This window comes from Heterodontus francisci, chromosome 1, assembly GCF_036365525.1.
Source record: "Heterodontus francisci isolate sHetFra1 chromosome 1, sHetFra1.hap1, whole genome shotgun sequence".
NCBI lineage: Eukaryota > Metazoa > Chordata > Chondrichthyes > Heterodontiformes > Heterodontidae > Heterodontus > Heterodontus francisci.
Window position 1 is genome coordinate 167,212,469 of NC_090371.1, and position 19,710 is coordinate 167,232,178.

General features: G+C 44.3%; 1 protein-coding gene across 1 annotated transcript in view; it reads left to right on the plus strand.

Annotated features, from left to right (window-relative positions):
* Nucleotides 1–3,978: 3,978 nt before the first annotated feature.
* Nucleotides 3,979–19,710, plus strand: part of wdr1 (WD repeat domain 1) — a 78,176-nt gene continuing 62,444 nt past the window's right edge. The window contains exons 1-4 of the mRNA XM_068038069.1: nt 3,979–4,273; nt 8,958–9,079; nt 9,165–9,255; nt 15,605–15,752. Of these exons, the coding sequence (XP_067894170.1) occupies nt 4,258–4,273; nt 8,958–9,079; nt 9,165–9,255; nt 15,605–15,752 (377 nt within the window). The 5' untranslated portion in view covers nt 3,979–4,257. The remainder of the gene's footprint in view (nt 4,274–8,957; nt 9,080–9,164; nt 9,256–15,604; nt 15,753–19,710) is intronic.

Sequence of the window (19,710 nt, forward strand, 5' to 3'; positions counted from 1 at the left end):
AGCCAGTCGAGTCAAATCTGCTCCGGAGTTGGTGATCCACCCTGATCAGACCTGTACTGTACCCAGCAGGAAGATCTCTGATTGTCTCAAGCTACTCAGGGATACGATCGCCTATGTACGGGACAGGAGTGTGGACACCTGCCTCATCAGCCTGGACCAGGAGAAGGCTTTTGACAGGATATCGCACACCTACATGATGGACGTGCTTTCCAAAATGGGGTTTGGGGAGGGAATCTGCAATTGGATCCAACTGCTCTACACAAACATCAGTAGCGCTGTCTCAATCAATGGGTGGGAATCAGAAAGTTTCCCGATCCAATCTGGAGTCAAACAGGGCTGTCCTCTCTCCCCGGTCTTGTTTGTTTGCTGTATTGAACCCTTTGCTGAGTCTATTAGGAAGGATGCGAGCATAAGAGGGGTGACAATCCCAGGCAGCGGAGGCACTCAGGTTAAAACCTCCCTGTACATGGATGACGTCGCCGTCTTCTGCTCAGATCCGCTGTCCGTGCACAGACTGATGAGCATCTGCGACCAGTTCGAACTGGCCTCGGGAGCCAAAGTTAACTACGGCAAGAGCGAGGCCATGTTCTTTGGGAACTGGGCTGACCGATCCTTTGTCCCCTTTACCGTCAGGTCAGACTACCTGAAGGTGCTGGGGATATGGTTCGGAAGGGCCGGGGCGTGCACCAAAACCTGGGAGGAGCGAGTAGCCAAGGTACAACAAAAGTTGAGCATGTGGGGGCAGCGATCTCTCTCCATTGTGGGTAAGAACCTGGTCATCAGGTGCGAGGCGCTCACGTTGTTGCTGTACATGGCGCAGGTCTGGCCCATACCCCACTTCTGCGCTGTGGCGGTCACCCGAGCCATTTTCCGCTTCATCTGGGGATCTAAAATGGACCGGGTCCGGAGGGACACAATGTTCAAATCTCTGGATAAGGGCGGGAAAAATGTACCCAACATGGCCCTCATCCTGATGACCACCTTCGTGTGCGGCTGCATCAAGCTGTGTGTCGCCCTCCAGTACGCAAACTCCAAGTGTCACTCCGTGCTGAGGTTCGATCTGTCCCTGGTGTTGCGAAGGATGGGCCTGGTCACATTGCCGTGGAACGCTCCAAATCTACCAAAAACTGTTCCCGAAATGTGAAACAAGACATCATTCATCCAGATACCCAACTCTCTAGTCGCTAAATAATGTGACTTAAAACTTGATTATCAAAATGCTGGAGCCTCCACTATTGGAATAATTTTCTTGTATTAGTGTAGTCTTTTTTCAGCATACTCTTTTTTTAAAGAAGAAAATAATAAACTCAACACAAATATTGGTGCATTTATTGCACCTATCCTTCGTGGAGCAGTTTCTGCGGGAAAACACCTTTGACCACCGGTCCATCAGGCAGTGGGCTGCACGGAATGTCCTCAAGGCCCTACGGGAAAAGGAGACGGTGGATCCTGTCGGATGGTTCCCCGAGCAGACCGTCAAAGTCATTTGGTGGAATGGCTCATCACCAGAACTTTCAAACAAGCACCAAGATGTAGCTTGGCTGGTGGTGAGAAGGGCCCTCCCCGTTAGATCCTTTGTGCATGCCCCCGAAGTCTCGCCCCCTCCGCACAATGCCCCCGCGGTGGCTCTGGTGGGGAAGAGGCAGTTGCCACCTCCTCCTGGAATGTGTCTTTGCAAAGCAGGTGTGGAAAGAGATGCAGTGGTTTTTGTCGAGGTTCATCCCAAGCAGCTCTGTAACACAGGAGTCTGTGCTCTACGGGCTGTTCCCAGGGACGCACACTGAGACAAACATCAACTGCTGCTGGAAGACTATCAATTCGGTGAAAGACGCCCTTTGGTCTGCCCGAAACTTGCTGGTCTTCCAGCGCAAAGAGTTGTCCATGACCGAATGTTGCAGACTGGCACATTCCAAGGTCCAGGACTACGTGCTGAGGGACGCACTAAAGCTTGGGGCAGCCGCAGCAAAGGATCAATGGGGAAAGACCACAGTGTAAGGTCCCCCCACCAAGCTGAACTGAGGGGCTGGATCCATGGGAAACCCCTTGAACTGTATCGGAGAAATTTTGTGTGCTGTAAATGTAAAAATGTATATGGCATGACAATGAAATGGAAGGGTTGTGAGGCAACTCATGATTGTATCGAAGGAAACTGATCACCTTTGCACTGTTTGTAGTTTTTTGACTTGATGCTGTTTTAAACTGTTTGGGAATGTAATTTTTACAGATTTTTATGAATAAAGTATATTTTGGAAAAAAATACCAAGCCAAAACCATTTATGGAATTCTCACCTCCTACCCAAAACTCACTAATTATGGACTCCTAGACTCAGTGTCTCTGAGCTCGAAACTTAACAAAGAGAGCTGTAAGAAACCAGTTAAATCATAAGTAGCTGTGAAAGGTCACTGTCCATCCCCCATTGTCTAGCCATGGCTTTGAAGTTCAAATCATTCTGGGTGGACAATAGGAGTACTGATCAGGTGATCACATGACTTAAACTAAACACAGATAATGGATCTTACTGCGACAAGCACCAAAGAGAAACCGGTCAGTCAACAAACAACAGCTGCAGAGAAAGCAGACAAGGCAGTAATATGGTGCCTTAAATGAACTGGAAGCTGGAACATCTTAAGGTCTCCGAGCTTGTTCCTTTTCAAGTCCACCAGTACAGAAAACTGACCAGCTGGTAATGAGACTATAAACACCTAACTTTGTGACCTGCTGAAAATCCTCCTCTTTGAGAGAATCCTACAACATATTTGTTACATGACTCTGGTTATCAAATCCGCCTAACAACACTTTGAGTGAAGACGCTTTCATCAACGGGCCTACAACACACGCCTTTACACCAGGCTGAATGAAAATCATGTGACTTACAGAATCACAGAATTGTTACATTGCAGAAGGAGGCCATTCAGCCCATCACATCCACACCTTTGGTTGTAATAGGTAAAAGTGCACTATTCTCTTTAACGACTTTCTTTCTCGAGTGTGTGTGTATGCATGTGTGAGTGGTGTCTCCCCAACAGCCCTTCCCCTTCTCCCCAACAGCCTCTCCCCAAAAGCTCCCCTCCAACAGCCCCTTCCCCTCTCCATCAGCACCTCCCCAACACCCCCACCCCTCACTCCAACTTCACTACCTCTCTCTCCATCACCCCTCCCCAACTCCCACTCCATCAGCCTCTCCAGCACCCCCACCCTCTCTCTCCATTAGCCCTTCCCCAACACCCCACCCCTCTCTCCATCAGCCCCTCCCCAACAGCCCCACCCTCTCTCTCCATTAGCCCCTCCCCAACACCCCAACCCTCTCTCCATTAGCCCCTCCCCAACCCACTCCTCTCTCCCAGCCCCACCCTCTTTCTCCATTAGCCCCTCCCCAACACCCCACCCCTCTCTCTCAGCCCCTCCCCCTCCCCAACACCCCACCCCTCTCTCCATCAGCCCCTCCCCCTCCCCAATACCCCCACCCCTCTCGCTCCATCAGCCCCTCCCCACCCCCCTCTTCATCAGTCCCTCCCCACCCTCTCTCCATCAGCCACTCCCCAATACCCCCACCCCTCTCTCCATCAGCCCCCCCCCCTCCTCCAGCCCCTCCCCACCCCTCTCTCCATCAGCCCCTCCCCAATATCCCCATCCCCCCTCTCCATCAGCCCAACACCACCACCCCACTCTCCATCAGCCCCTCCCCCTCTCCATCAGCCCCACCCCCCACTCCATCAGCCCCTCCCCAATACCCCCACCCCTCTCGCCATCAGCCCCTCCCCAATACCCCCACCCCTCTCTCCATCAGCCCCTCCCCAATACCCCCACCCCTCTCGCCATCAGCCCCTCCCCAATACCCCCACCCCTCTCTCCATCAGCCCCTCCCCAATACCCCCACCCCTCTCTCCATCAGCCCCTCGCCAACTAAGCGCGAGCTCCCCCGAAGCGTGGCCGTGACAGCGGTGCGCGGTGATGTCACTGGTGGGACGTCAGAGCATGGAGGAGGCGGAGGTTGGTGATCGGGCTCAGAGCCGCCGCCGCTTGAGCGGCTTTGACTATATTTGGTCAAAGCGGCGAGGCAGTGAGCGAGCGAGCGCCTGTTTCCGGGTTGCTGTCTTCACTCTCTCTCTGCCTCCGCCCTGTCTGTGAATTTGCAGAATCCGTGACCGGGGCGGTTGTGTTGAGTGTTTGAACGGAGTGAGCACTGGCAGCCGCTGCCCTGTCCCTTGCTGTCCTGTGTGTGCCGGCGCCTGTTGTGTGTGGATCAGTCAGCGGCGATGCCTTACGAACTGAGTAAGTGCTTGCATGGGGACGGTAACTGGCCCGGGGTTTGTCTCTGGAGCAGTGGATCTGAATAGTGGAGCTTTCAGGTAGGCGAGAGCGGGAGTGAGGCTGCCCTGGCCCATGTCCGGGTGTTGGGCCTGGGGCTCCGAGGAGAGAGAAAAGTGCGGAGCTGAAGCCTCGCCCGTTGCTCGCTCTCTGCGGGCTTCCCCTTTTTCATCTCCTCCTTTCCCTTTTTCATCCCCCCCTCCCTCTGTTTTAAACTGGTTCAAACTTGGTCGTTGCATTCCAGCTACCGCAGAGTTTTTGCTCATTCCTGAGTAACCAAAAGGGCGTATCTTTTGGATTGGTCAGCAAATTCAGTAAAGTGGGATTAGGGAGGTTAACAAGTGTCCTCTTCTCGTTTATGCATTGGTTCTTACAATCTGCAGTGTATTTGGTGAAGGGCACATCTACCCAGAGTAGTTACATATTTTAGTGATTAATTCGGTAAATAATTTTGCAATCACTTCTCATCCCCACCCTCCTGCAGATTAAAGTTCGTGCAGTGGAGCCACCTAGTTTTTTTTTTATATGCGTATTTTCTCCGTACTGTCTTCGTTTTTGAAAGCTTGAGTTTTATCTTTATTTTTTAAGTATGATAGATTTCCAGTAGAAGTACACTTGAATACTAAACTTTTTCGGTACTCGGTGACCTAATTCAGGAACTATTCCTTTTGAGTAAAACCACCCCAGAAAATGTTTCAAACTATTGAATTTTGTTTCCTTTTGCTAATAGTTACCTTGTACCCATCGCTTCCGTCACTTCTGTTTGTAATTATCGAAAAGGTAACACTGTGTTAAAATGTTTTTCGACTACAATTCATCTACGTAAAGCATCACTTCTGGTCCTACGCAATATCTGGTGTGTCTCCAAATGCGGAAACTTAAGACCCTGTTTGTAATATGAACTTTTGTGTAAGGAATGGGAACACTTGGGGAAAATGTAGTTGGTGTAGAAGTGTCTTCGTATTTTCAGCTCTTTTGTAAGGAATATTTAATATAATACAAGCTATTTTGCTGCAGATGTCATCAGTGATAATTTTACTTTGAAAATTATTGCTGATACAACTTTTATGCAATGTATTGCGTCTGCCTGCAATGAATTTGGCCTAACCATCAGCCTCAAGAAAACGAACATCATGGGGCAGGATGTCAGAAATGCTCCATCCATCAATATTGGCGACCACGCTCTGGAAATGGTTCAAGAGTTCACCTACCTAGGCTCAACTATCACCAGTAACCTGTCTCTAGATGCAGAAATGAACAAGCGCATGGGTAAGGCTTCCACTGCTATGTTCAGACTGGCCAAGAGAGTGTGGGAAAATGGCGCACTGACACGGAACACAAAAGTCCGAGTGTATCAGGCCTGTGTCCTCAGTACCTTGCTCTACGGCAGCGAGGCCTGGACAACGTATGCCAGCCAAGAGCGACGTCTCAATTCATTCCATCTTCGCTGCCTTCGGAGAATACTTGGCATCAGGTGGCAGGACTATATCTCCAACACAGAAGTCCTTGAAGCGGCCAACATCCCCAGCTTATACACACTACTGAGTCAGCGGCGCTTGAGATGGCTTGGCCATGTGAGCCGCATGGAAGATGGCAGGATCCCCAAAGACACATTGTACAGCGAGCTCGCCACTGGTATCAGACCCACCGGCCGTCCATGTCTCCGTTATAAAGACGTCTGCAAACGCGACATGAAATCGTGTGACATTGATCACAAGTCGTGGGAGTCAGTTGCCAGCATTCGCCAGAGCTGGCGGGCAGCCATAAAGACAGGGCTAAATTGTGGCGAGTCGAAGAGACTTAGTAGTTGGCAGGAAAAAAGACAGAGGCGCAAGGGGAGAGCCAACTGTGCAACAGCCCCAACAAACAAATTTCTCTGCAGCACCTGTGGAAGAGCCTGTCACTCCAGAATTGGCCTTTATAGCCACTCCAGGCGCTGCTTCACAAACCACTGACCACCTCCAGGCGCGTATCCATTGTCTCTCGAGATAAGGAGGCCCAAAAGAAGAATATAAATAATGTATCACATCAACATAGGAACAGAACTAAGCCATTTAGCCCTTGGAGCCAGTTCTACCACTTAATGAGATCATGGCTGATCTGTGACCTAACTCCATATTATTGACTTTTGCCCCATATACCTTAATACCTTAACACAATGCACATTTGTCACTTTTTAATATATAAAAAAAAAATGCAGTATCCTAACTTAGGCATATATTGCTTTCTTCATTGCTGTAACCTGAACTTCCGTGGACTACAGGTTCAAGGAGGCAGTTCATTAACTCAGCAACTGGAGAGGGGGAGTATATGCAGTCTTAAGTGTTATCCACATCCTGAGATTTTTTTTTTATTAAACTTTGTTTAGCTATTGCAATGCTGATAACTCTGTTGTAGATGTGCAACATCTGTATTCTGTATTTCAAGTGTTACTGTTTAGGGCATTTTTTAAAATCACTATCAACAATGGACTGCATTTACCACATCTTACTGTCTTCTAACCTGTCCTTCATTTTTTTTCAGTATGTCTAGCTGTCTGATTTGATATTCTAGAAGTAAATTTTGTCATTAGTCTTTATGCACATTTCAAGTAGTTTGTGTTTGAAGAACAGGAAGTTCTAACCCAAATCTCTGGATTCACCACTGGCCAAGCCTAGCCAATATAAGAAACATTCTTTTTACTCTTGTATCTTTTTCAGCCAGTACTGTATCCATGCCACTTAGCCTTTTATACCATAACCCTGATCTTCACAAGGGTGAAGTCTTTATCAAATGATTTTTGAAAGTCCAAACATACCACAATCTTGCACTTCCTTCGTCTACACACTCAGTAACTGGAGTACAGGTATATGCATGAAACCTAACATTTGTGTGGTAATTATACCTCAGTAGGAATACTCTCAGCTTAATGGCCAACCCGATGAATCAATAAGTGAAAAGCTGTTTCCAATAAGAAAGGGATTTGACTGAACATACAGTTGTTGGATTTCCTTTCCAAATATTGTATCATCTCATTCATGTTGGGTAACTGCAACTACAGGGGATACTAAACAGCTGTCTTTCATCATCACACTTGATTAGTATGTAAGTAACAAAACACTGTGGGGTGGGGGACGAATAGCAAGTTAGTATTCACTTTATGATCTTAATTTGTCACCTCAAATTGTTCCCTTATAACCACAGTAATGAGCCAGTAACCAAACTTCATTCATGCATTTTAAAAAGTTTAAAGGCTCTCGCCAGCCATAAGCCAATTTTGGAGGGATGTACATATTTTCTTACATAACTATCAGAGGCCTTTCCACTTCAAGTGGATAAATGTTCTAAATATTTTGCATGCCCAACCTTTTGGTTTTACTTAATTTTAGGCTTGCGTCTGTATAGTGCCTTTCATGACCTGAGGAGATGTCCCAAAACATTTTACCACCAGTTAATACTTTTGAAGTGTGTTTATCAATGTAGGAAATGTGGCTGCCAATTTGCAGATGTGCTGTTTCAAATGGTGATGAAAGAAATGACCAGATAATCTGTTGTTGGGTGTTTGGGAGAACTCCTTGCTCCTCTTCGGATCATGCCATGGGATATTTTACATTCATTTGAGAAGGCAGATGGGATGTTAAACTCAGTAGTACCCCCTAATTTCTGCTCTGAAATATCAGTTTAGATTATGTGCTCAAATTTTTGGAGTGGGCCCTGAATCCAGGAGCTTCTGACTCGAGAGGCAAGAATACTATCACCGAACCATGAAATGAGATTGCATAACTCTAGAACTGTTAAATAAATCAACAGGAAATTTAGATGCTTCCATTTGTACAATGGCTTATGTCAGTATTACAGTGCTTCATGCAGTGAGCTGCAGGAACTTTTTATGTAGTGAATAGCCATTTTGAACTAACCTCTTTCAAATTGTGGAGATACTAATAACCTGTTTTTGTGGTATTGGTTGGAGGAGGGATGTTACCAAGGAGGTTCGGAGAACTCCTCGTTTCTTCAAGCAGGATGTTTCAGAAGCAAATAGGACCTTAGTTTAACATTTTGTCTGAAGGATGGCATCTGTGACCAGGTAGCATTCCTTCATTATCAGCATAGGTAATGAGCTCAAACCCACAATATTCTGAGCCACAGGAGACAGTGATATCGAATGAACCAAACTGATGGCATGTTAATAGTTTTTGTGACACTACTACTGTTATTACATAATTTTTTCACAAGCCATGAAGGTCTCAAAGCATTTGAATGCAGGGTTTTGAAATGAGCTGAATTTCAACACCAACTAATGGAAAGAAATATCCAGCGAATGAATTTATATTATAAAAGTTCAAAAATGATGGTTGGTCACAGTACAGGGGATTTACCTGCTCTATGTGGTTGTGTAATTATGCAGCTAAGTTATTTAAAAGACTTATCCTCACGCTAGCTTGTGTAAACATTTTCTTTCTGATCTGTGGTGAAGACCTTGATATCCTGTGGAATAAATTAAGAATATCATTTTCCCAAATGTATTTGCCAAAAAATCATTAAAAATTGAGATTGTAATTTCAGATCTAGTAAAGGATTGACGTGCAAAATTTACTTCTATTTTGACAAATTCTTGGAACAATTTTAAGATGTTGTGCCTTTCTCAGTTACTTTCCTTATTTCTCAACAGGCAAAGTGTTTGCCAGCCTCCCTCAAGTGGAAAGAGGTGTTGCAAAGATCCTTGGAGGTGATCCTAAAGGAATCAACTTTCTTTACACCAATAACAAAAGTGTCATCATAAGGAACATTGCTGTAATGCATATTTTTTTTACTTGTTTAATTTGCAAGTAAGCATTTGTAAAAATTCAGAATGTATGAAAACTTTTTCTTGTTTCAGTATCCAGAAATTGCTGATGTATACACTGAGCACGCTCACCAAGTTCAGGTTGCTCAGTATGCACCTAGTGGATTTTACATAGCTTCAGGAGGTAGGTCAGTTGAACTGTACTTAAAATTGTGATTGCACTGTTCATTGCATGATGCAGTCAGGCTTTCTTTCGTGTACTGTATTTAGAATGTATTTACCATTTGTAAATGGGGTCAGTCAGTTCTTAGGAATAGTAGTATTTTTAATGTTGGAGCTTGCCTTGATGATTCTTCAAATGAAAAGAACAGTTCATAACCAAAAATTATATTGTTTAGCTATCTTTTTATCATCCCATTGTTCCTTGATTCCTCGTGATAAACATTCATTTGACCAGTGTTTAAAATAGTCTTGTTTGTCATAGTTAATGCTTAGTTCATTTGTCTGGAGCAATGTTTTTCAGAGAGACAACAGAAAATTAGGAGGTCTGATACTGTTGTATAATGTCAAATAATGCTCTGCTTTAAGATTTAATTGCAAAACTAATTCTTTGTGACACAAAGATTTTATTTCCTGATTGAATGTAGCACAATGTTTCTTATTATTTAACATTATGTACTTTGGGCTTTGCAGGTGTGGCATTCGAACAGAGCTAATGGAGAAACCTTGACTCATGCTTTTGTTTAATTTAAAAAGAAATGCTATATATTTTGGGTGCCAGGGTGGAAAAATTGATATGACCTGCTCTGATACCGTTCACAGAAGGAAGCAAATGTATATTAAGTATTCTTGCCCTGTTCTGCTATCTCCATTTTATCACTATTCCTTATTTTGTGAGACTGCTGCGGTCATCTATTCTGCATGCATCTCTCTGTCTCTAAACAAATTAAATTTTGTGTGATAAATCAAAGCACCTCACTTAAAAATGGTTCTTCAACTCAATGGGAATGGTGCTTCAAGATCTTGAAATCAAATCTTTGTTCTTGAGCATTCAAAGTAAATGTAAAGTACTGAATTATTTTACGCTGTCATAAAAAACATGGTCATGCTTGCTAGGTCTAATCATTTTTTAAAAAAAAAGTTGCTTTTAATTACAAAGTAGATAGAAATCTTTCAGTAAATTGGAGCCATAATTCAAGAGCTCAGATCCATCTTTTTTCCCACCCTACCTATTGTACCATCCCATCTCTAATCTCCCTTTCCTCTCCGAAGTCTTTGAACACGTGTCGTCTTCCAAATCTGTTCCCATTTTTCCCGGAACTCCATGTTTGAATCCCTGCAGTCAGGTTTCTGTCCCTGCCACAGTATCAAAACAGCTCTTCTCAAAGTCACAAATTACATCCTACGTGACTGTGACAAAAATAAACTTACTCCCCTCCTCCTTCTCGACCAATCTGCAGCCTTGGATACAACTGACCACGCCATCCTCCTCTAAAGCTTTTCTGCTCTCAGCCAGCTGGGTGGTACTGCTCTCACCTGGTTCCATTCTTATCTGTCTAATAGTAGACAGAGAATCACTTGCAATGGCTTCTCTTCCTGCTCCCACACCATTAGCTCTGGTGTTTCCCCAAGGATTTATCCTTGGCCACCTCCTATTTCTCATCTACATGCTGCCTCTCAGTGACATCATCTGAAAGTAGTGTTAGTTTGCGCATGTATGCTGATGCCACCCAGCTTTACCTCTTCACTTCTCTTAACTCCTCCACTATTCCTTAACTATCAGACTGCTTAGCTGACATCCAGTAATGGATGAGCAGAAATTTCCTCGAATTGAATATTGGCAAGGCTGAAGCCATTGTTTTCAGCCCCCACTCCAAACTCCATTCCCTCGCTATTGTCTCTGCCCCTTTCCTTGCAACAGTCTTTGATTAAGCCTAGTCTGTTCACAACCTTGATGTCCCAGAGATGATCATCTGACCACATTCACGCCATGGCTAAGACTGCCTCTTTACATCTCTAACATTGCTTGACTTTGCCTCTGTTGTGGCTCATCTAAAACCCTCATTCATGCATTTGTTACCTCTAGACGTGACTATTCCAACATACTCTACCACATTTGACCCTCCATAAATCCAAAACTCTGCGGCCTGTGTCACACCAAGTCCTGTTCACCCATCACCCCTGTGCTTACTGACCTACATTGGCTCCTGGTCAAGCAAAGTCTTGATTTTAAAATTCTCATTCTTGTTTTCAAATCCCTCCATAGCCTCGCCTCTCCTTGTCTCCTACTGATGACCACCTACAGCCCTCCCTCAGCTGATGACTCCGTACTCTTCCATGTTGAACACCACTTGGAGGAAGCACTGAGGATGGCAAGGGCACAAAATGTACTCTGGGTGGGGGACTTCAATGTCCATCACCAAGAGTGGCTCGGTAGCACCACTGCTGGCCGAGTACAAAAGGACATAGCTGCCAGACTGGGTCTGCAACAGGTGGTGGGGGAACAAACACGAGGGAAAAACATACTTGACCTTGTCCTCAGCAATCTGTCTGCTGCAGATGCTTCTGTCCATGACTGTATTGGTAGGAGTGACCACCACACAGTCCTTGTGGAGACGAAGTCCCGCCTTCACATTGAGGATACTGTCTATTGTGTTGTGTGGTACTATCACTGTGCTAAATGGAATAGATTTCAAACAGATCTAGCAATGCAAAACTGGGCATCCATGACCACCTTCGTGTGCGGCTGCATCAAGCTATGTGTAGATCCCCAGTACGCAAACTCCAAGTGTCACTACGTGCTGAGGTTCTATCTGTCCCCGGTGTTGCGAAGGATGGGCCTGGTCACATTGCCGCGGAACGCACCATACAGTTGGGCGGCGCCGTACCACCTATCCTTCGTGGAGCAGTTTCTGCGGAAAAACACCTTTGACCACCGGTCCATCAGGCAGTGGTCTGCACGGAATGTCCTCAAGGCCCTACGGGAAAAGGAAACGGTGGATCCTGTCGGATGGTTCCCCGAGCAGACCGTCAAAGTCATTTGGCGGAATGCCTCATCACCAGAACTTTCAAACAAGCACCAAGACGTAGCTTGGCTGGTGGTGAGAAGGGCCCTCCCCGTCAGATCCTTCATGCACACCCGAAGTCTCGCCCCCTCCGCACAGTGCCCCCGCGTTGGCTGTGGTGGGGAAGAGACGGTCGCCCACCTCCTCCTGGAATGTGCCTTTGCAAAGCAGGTGTGGAAAGAGATGCAGTGGTTTTTGTCAAGGTTCATCCCAAGCAGCTCTGTAACACAGGAGTCTGTGCTCTACGGGCTGTTCCCAGGGACGCACACCGAGACAAACATCAACTGCTGCTGGAGGACTATCAATTCGGTGAAAGACGCCCTTTGGTCTGCCCGAAACTTGCTGGTCTTCCAGCGCAAAGAGTTGTCCACCACCGAATGTTGCAGACTGGCACATTCCAAGGTCCAGGACTACGTGCTGAGGGACGCACTAAAGCTTGGGGCAGCCGCAGCAAAGGCTCAACGGGGAAAGACCACAGTGTAAGGTTCCCCCACCAAGCTGGACTGAGGGGCTGGAACCCCTCGAACTGTATCGTTAATATTCTCAATTGCTGTAAATGTAAAACTGTAATTGACATGACAATTGTGAAACGGAAGGGTTGGGAAGAAACTCATGACATTATTGAAAGAAACTGATCTCTTTTGCAATGTTTGTATTTTTTCGTGCTGTTTGGAAACTGTTTGGCAATGTAATTTTTACAGATTTTTATGAATAAAGTATATTTTGGAAAAAAAAAAATCCATGAGGTGCTGTGGGCCATCAGCAGCAGCAGAATTGTACTCAACCACAATCTGTAACCTCATGGCCCGGGAGATCCCCCACTCTACCATTACCATCAAGCCAGGAGACCAATCCTGGTTCAATGAAGAGTGCAGGAGGGCATGCCAGGAGCAGCACCAGGCATACCTCAAAATGAGGTGTCAACCTGGTGAAGCTACAACCCAGGGCTACTTGCATGTCAAACTGCATAAGCAGCATGCAATAGACAGAGCTAAGCGATCCCATAACCAACGATCAGATCTAAGCTCTGCAGTCCTGCTACATCCAGTCGTGAATGGTGGTGGACAATTAAACAACTACCCGGAGGAGGTGGCTCCACAAATATCCCCATCCTCAATGATGGGGGAGCTCAGCACATCAGTGCGAAAGATAAGGCTGTAGCATTTGCAACAATCTTTAACCAGAAATGCCGAGTTGATGATCCATCTCAGCCCCCTCCTGAAGTCCCCAGCATTACAGATGCCAGGCTTGAGCCAATTCGATTCACTCTGCATGATATCAAGAAACAACTGAAGGCGCTGGATGCTGCAAAGGATGTGGGTCCTGACAATATTCCGGCAATAGTCCTGAAGACCTGTGCTCCAGAACTTGCCGCTCCCTAGCCAAGCTGTTCCAGTATAGCTACAACACTGGCATCTACCCGGCAATGTGGAAAATTGCCCAGGTATGTCCTGTACACACAAAGCACAAGAAGTCCAACCTGGCCAATTACTGCCCCAAAAGTCTACTGTCAATCATCTGTAAAGTGACAGAAGGTGTCATCAGCAGTGCAATCAAGCAGCACTTGCTTAGCAATAACCTGCTCAGTGATGCTCAGTTTGGATTCTGCCAGGGCCACTCAGCTCCTGACCTCATTACAGCCTTGGTTCAAACATTGACAAAAGAGCTGAACTCTAGGTGAGGTGAGAGTGACTGTCCTTGACATCAAGGCAGCATTTGACCGAGTATGGCATCAAGGAGCCCTAGCAAAACGGGAGTCAATGGGAATCGGGGAAAACACTCTGCTGGTTGGAGTCATACCTAGCGCCAAGGAAGATGGCTGTGGTTGTTGGAGGTCAATCATCTGAGCTCCAGGACATCATTGCAGGAGTTCCTCAGGGTAGTGTCCTAGGCCCAACCATCTTCAGCTGCTTCATTAATGACCTTTATTCAATGATAAGGTCAGAAGTGGGGATGTTCGCTGATGATTGTATGATGTTCAGCAGCATTCGCGACTCCTCAAATACTTAAGCAGTCCATGTAGAAATGCAGCAAGACCTGGACAATATCCAGGCTTGGGCTGATAAGTGGCAAGTAACATTTGCGCCACACAAATGCCAGGCAATGACCATCTCCAGCAAGAGAGAATCTGTCCATCTCCCCTTGACATTAAATGGCATTACCATCGCTGAATCCCCCACTATCAACATCGTAGGGGCTATCGTTGACCAAAAACTGAACAGCAATAGCCATATAAATACTGTGGCTACAAGAGCAAGTCAGAGGCTAGGAATTCTGCGGCGAGTAACTCACCTCCTGACTCCCCAAAGCCTGTCCACCATCTACAAGGCACAAGTCAGGAGTGTAATGGAATACTCTCCACTTGCCTGGATGGGTGCAGCTCCAACAACACTCAAGAAGCTCGACACCATCCAGTACAAAGCCCGCTTGATTGGCACACCATCCACAAACATTCACTTACTCCAACATTGACGCACAGTGGCAGCAGTGTGTACCATCTACAAGATGCACTGCAGCAACGCACCAAGGCTCCTTAGACAGCTCCTTCCAAACCCGCTACTTCTACCAACTAGAAGGACGAGCAGCAAATGTATGGGAACATCACCTGCAAGTTCCCATCCAAGTCACACACCATCCTGACTTGGAACTATATCACTGTCGTTGGGTCAAAATCCTGGAACTCCCTTCCTAACAGTACTGTGGGTGTACCTACCTCACATGGACTACAGTGGTTTAAGAAGGCAGCTCACCACCACCTTCTCAAGGGCAATTAGGGATGGGCAATAAACGCTGGCATAGCCAGTGACGCCCACATCCCATGAATGAATTTTTTTTAAAAGTGGCAATTGATGCTAGATCAATTGTAATTTTTTTTAAAATCTGAGATTGATAGACTTCTGTTATCTAAAATATTGAGGGATATAGGGTAAAGGCAGGCATATGGAGTTGGGTTGCAGATCAGCTATTGGCTGAACAGGCTCAAAGGGGTGGATGGCCTGCTGCTGTTCCTATAACTGCACATCTGCTCTTGTCTGAAGTTGCTGTAGCATTTGAGCATAAATAACTGCAAACTTGTAACCTTCCATTGGGGCCCATGTGTTTTTTGGGAAATCTGGATGAACAAGTCCCAATTCTTTTCTGAAAATGAATGTTAGTTGCAGGTTGAGCATAATCTCCTCGCCACATATAACTCTGAATTTTAAGGCCATTGTGACCCAGGATTACTATTGGTCTAAATTTGAATGCCTGTCCCGTTGTGCCGACCCAGCTGTCAAGTGGAAACCTGGCTTGTTTTTTGGTGCTTAAACTGAGCATAATTTTTTATGGGGGATTATGTTGAATGAAAATCAATCTGATAGACTTTTCTCTCTAAGATTACTGACTAATCCACCAGTATTGAGAGTTTTCTGTGCTTTTTTGTTTGGTGTGCTACACATCTCCTAATGCAATCTTTTTGTATCATGACAGATATTTCTGGAAAAATTCGTATTTGGGATACTACCCAGAAGGAACACTTACTCAAGTATGAGTACCAGCCCTTTGCAGGAATAATCAAAGATATTTGTTGGTCTGGAGATAACCAAAAGGTTGCAGTTGCTGGAGAAGGAAAGGAGAAGTAAGTCTTTAAATTGTAGGATAAGGAACAGGCTGTGTTCTTAGTTACAAGGATAGAGGAGTGAAAAAAACTACATGAGTTGTGTGAAGTTTTTAGACAGTTATTTTATGTGTGCTGAATTAGTGTAATTTGAAGTATTGTAATGTTCGGGCAGCCATAAAGACAGGGCTAAAATGTGGTGAGTCGAAGAGACTTAGTAGTTGGCAGGAAAAAAGACAGAGGCGCAAGGGGAGAGCCAACTGTGCAACAGCCCCGACAAACAAATTTCTCTGCAGCATCTGTGGAAGAGCCTGTCACTCTAAAATTGGCCTTTATAGCCACTCCAGGCGCTGCTTCACAAACCACTGACCACCTCCAGACGCGTATCCATTGTCTCTCGAGATAAGGAGGCCCAAAAGAAAGAAATGTTTAGATCACAAATGATATAAAATGTTTTCCTGAAGTATGTTTAAATAGAAACTATTTCTTAAATGTGCTTCTCCAGAGAGATACTTGATTACTATCTCAGAAATTCCTTCATCCAAAAGGGGGTAATTGCAGCTTTTAGAGAGACTGAAGTGGAAGCAAGTTTTGCTTTAAAGTACTTTTTCAAAAACTTTTTTTTTTATTTCTAGCCCTTGACTAATTGCCAAAATCTTTATATTCATCTGCACTGATGCTGCCTGTCCTGAGTATTTCCAGCACTTTGTTTATATTTCAGATATCCAGCATCTGCCATATTTTGCTCTTTTTTATTCATCTTGGCTGTGTATGACATCAACTCCATACATGGTCCCTATTAAGTTCCATATTTAGGTTTCCTGGAAATTGAAATAGGGTAGCACATGCCTATTACCAGTAAAACCATAGGTTTCAAACTTGCACTTTGAGTTAGCATTATAAGTTGTATTGGGAAATTAGTCCCAAAATCAGCAAGTGCATAATATGTTCCCATATTTTTGCCGCAAGTACCTTTTAGAGCTACTCCTTTTTTTTAACATAATTCGTGGTTTGGGAACATCTGAAATTGCAAAGTACACCATTAACAATCAAAACATACTTTCAAACCAATCTAAATGAGACACCACAGAAATTGTTACATTGTTTAATTGAGTGATCATGGACAGCAGTTAGTGTAGCTATATATGGATCATTTTCCTTATGAGATTAGCAATTGCATATTTGGACAAAGATGGAAGTGAATTCTGTATAGATGAGTTACTTTGCAGGAAATATTCAGTCTAATCAACAAATTTGAATTGTCATCTAATTAGCTGGACACCCTACCAAATTAAGAAAGAGTATGCATTCTGGAATATTCGGACATGCTTTTGCAACATGGCACTGTGGGGAAATGTTACACAAAGTTGTGTAACAAGTTTTGTGCAACAAAGCTCTTCTGTAAAGAACAAAAGTGAAATTAAAATGCTGTCTGAACTACTGTTGTGCAGATGTTAGCGCTATTCAAAGTTCAGAAGGGATAGTTGATGCAGAAATATGTAAAGAAGATTTGTGTTTTAACTCAATCCTTTCCCTTTTTTTAAAAAAAAGTCACTCACTTGATATGTATGGTCCTTGCTACCGCACTTCTTAAACCTAGGTAATTGTTTTACAAATATTAAATTTGAAGGAGCGTCTGAGGATTGTGGGACTCTCTCTCTCTCTCAGTACTTTCTTTACATTTTATTTGGAAGAGCAAGCCACCTTTGAAGAGTAACCTTTTGATTTACAGTTGCTTTCAGTTTCAGATTAGCTACCAAGATGCCTTGGTTTTCAAGGTGACTTGGAATGTTGAATATTCTTAGTGATAGATGGAGAAAACTTTAATTTTAACTTCCTGTACAACTTGGAGAATGAATGAATTAATAACTGATTAAAAATTGCAAATCTGTGAGCATCACGAGGTAAAAATTGAAAATTGATAAAATGATAAAACAAAAGCTTGCTGGCAGTAGTTCATCCTGTCTGTTCTAACAGTGTTTATAGAAAGCAGTTTTAACATGGAAACTTATACATGCATTTATTGGTGCCATGTAAAGGCTTGATCTATTTGAGTTGTGTATAAGACATCTCAGCCTTAAACTTTGCTGTGGCATGTTTTCGTTTCTGACTCTTGCTAGGTTGTTGTTATGCAGAATTGCAAGGAGCCATTAATGATTTTGCCAGACCCTCCAAGCAGAAAGAATGGCATACTTATTGTTACTTTTAACATAAAATGTTTTCAAAGCACTTGAGGCAAAAATAATTGGACGCTGTTAGTACAAAATCAGGACAGGAGGGCGGATGTGGGGGGAGGTTTCAAGAATGGATAAATTCAAAAGCAGCTATAGAAATGTCCATGCTCTAGAGCAAAGCAGTGTTTTTGGCTTTAAAAAAAGTAGAGTGGGTCAGGATGGAACAGTCACAAACTTAATAGGGTATTGCTAAAATGACATTGGGAAAATTAGAAAAAAAGTCGAAACTAAAGGCACTATATCTGCATGCAGCATTTGTAACAAATTAGATGAATTTATAACACTGATATTAATAGGTTTGATCTAGTAGCCATTGCAGAGATCTGGTTGAAAAGTGACCACGGTTGGGAACCAAATATTCCAGGATAATTCTCATTTAGAAGAGAAACACAAAATGGAAAAGGGGGATGGGAAAAAGACACCTACCAAGAAGAAGACACATTAATTTTGTCACATGAACATTGATTTTTAAGCTGTTACTGGAGTAAAGAAAGAACTTGTTTTTTAAAAAAAAAAACTAGACACTTGACTGGAAAGATATTTGCATTGTAACAGGCAGTACTTGGAAAGGAAAAAGGGACCACTCTCTGCTCCAATTTACTCCACAATGGACTTTTGATTGCCAGACATTGAAGGTGGAGAAGCTAGCATTTCAGGTTAACTGATAAGATGGCCGAATATATACACACATGTGTGGTCGGACCAGTTTAGTCACATAACTAACTGGCTGTTGGAGTTTTCTGAATTTGAACTTGCCACAGAGTTTTAAAACTCAGAAAGCTGTTTGCTCCTGGACTGGAAAAGGCCTCTCATGGCTGGCTTGCTGCCACCCCTCTCCTGTATGCTCATCTTTCTCACCAGCTTTAGAATTAAAGGCCTGCTCAGGTCTGCAAAAAAAAAAAACCTGACCCGAGACTGACAGAACCACATCTGACCCTGCCCGAGTCCTGCCATTTTTTTCTCACGCCCGACCCAACCATCAGTGAACTAACCTTCTGTTTTTCACTTTCTTGCTGATCTGCACAAGCTTAAAAAACATTTTTTTTAAAAAAAAAAACCCTTTCTAGTCCGAAAATTAAACTAACAGTGGAGCCACTTACCTGTGATAGAGCTTGTCTGATCTGAGCCCGAATGCTGGACCCGGAAGTGCAACTTGACCTGACCGAAACCCGACACGTCGTTCAGTCCCTTCGGGTCGGGTAGCAGGCCTTTATTTGGAATCCATTGAAGACACTGGAGCCCCAAGAGAGAACAGTCTCCGACAGTGAACATGATTTAAGAATACTGGGCCCCAAAGAAAAGCAAGGACTACAGTGAGCTCGAAACACAGCAACAAGAAACTCTTCTGATATTGCCTCAAACCTCTCCACTTTATTTTTCTTCTCTTTTCTGTCTCTATTTGCATGTGTGTATCGCGTATACATGCTAGTGTGGGGCGTGGTGTGTATCCGTAGGTGTTAACCAAATTAGAGTTTGTTTTAATAAATTTCACTTTTCTTTAAACCTACGAAAGCTTGGCTGTGCTCATTTCTGTGCCTTATAATTGGAAAGCGGTGAATAAGGATTCACCAGGGGAGTGCTCAAAACATGGGTGTGTTTAAAATTAAAACCAAGACCAAGTGAAGGCTGAGAAAGTCCCCTAGACACCTTTTCTTACCTGGTTGTAACAAGAGAAAGGTTTATAACTCGAAATCAAGTGGAATTAGTTTGGGTGGAGCTAAGAAATATCGAAGAGCAGAAAACGT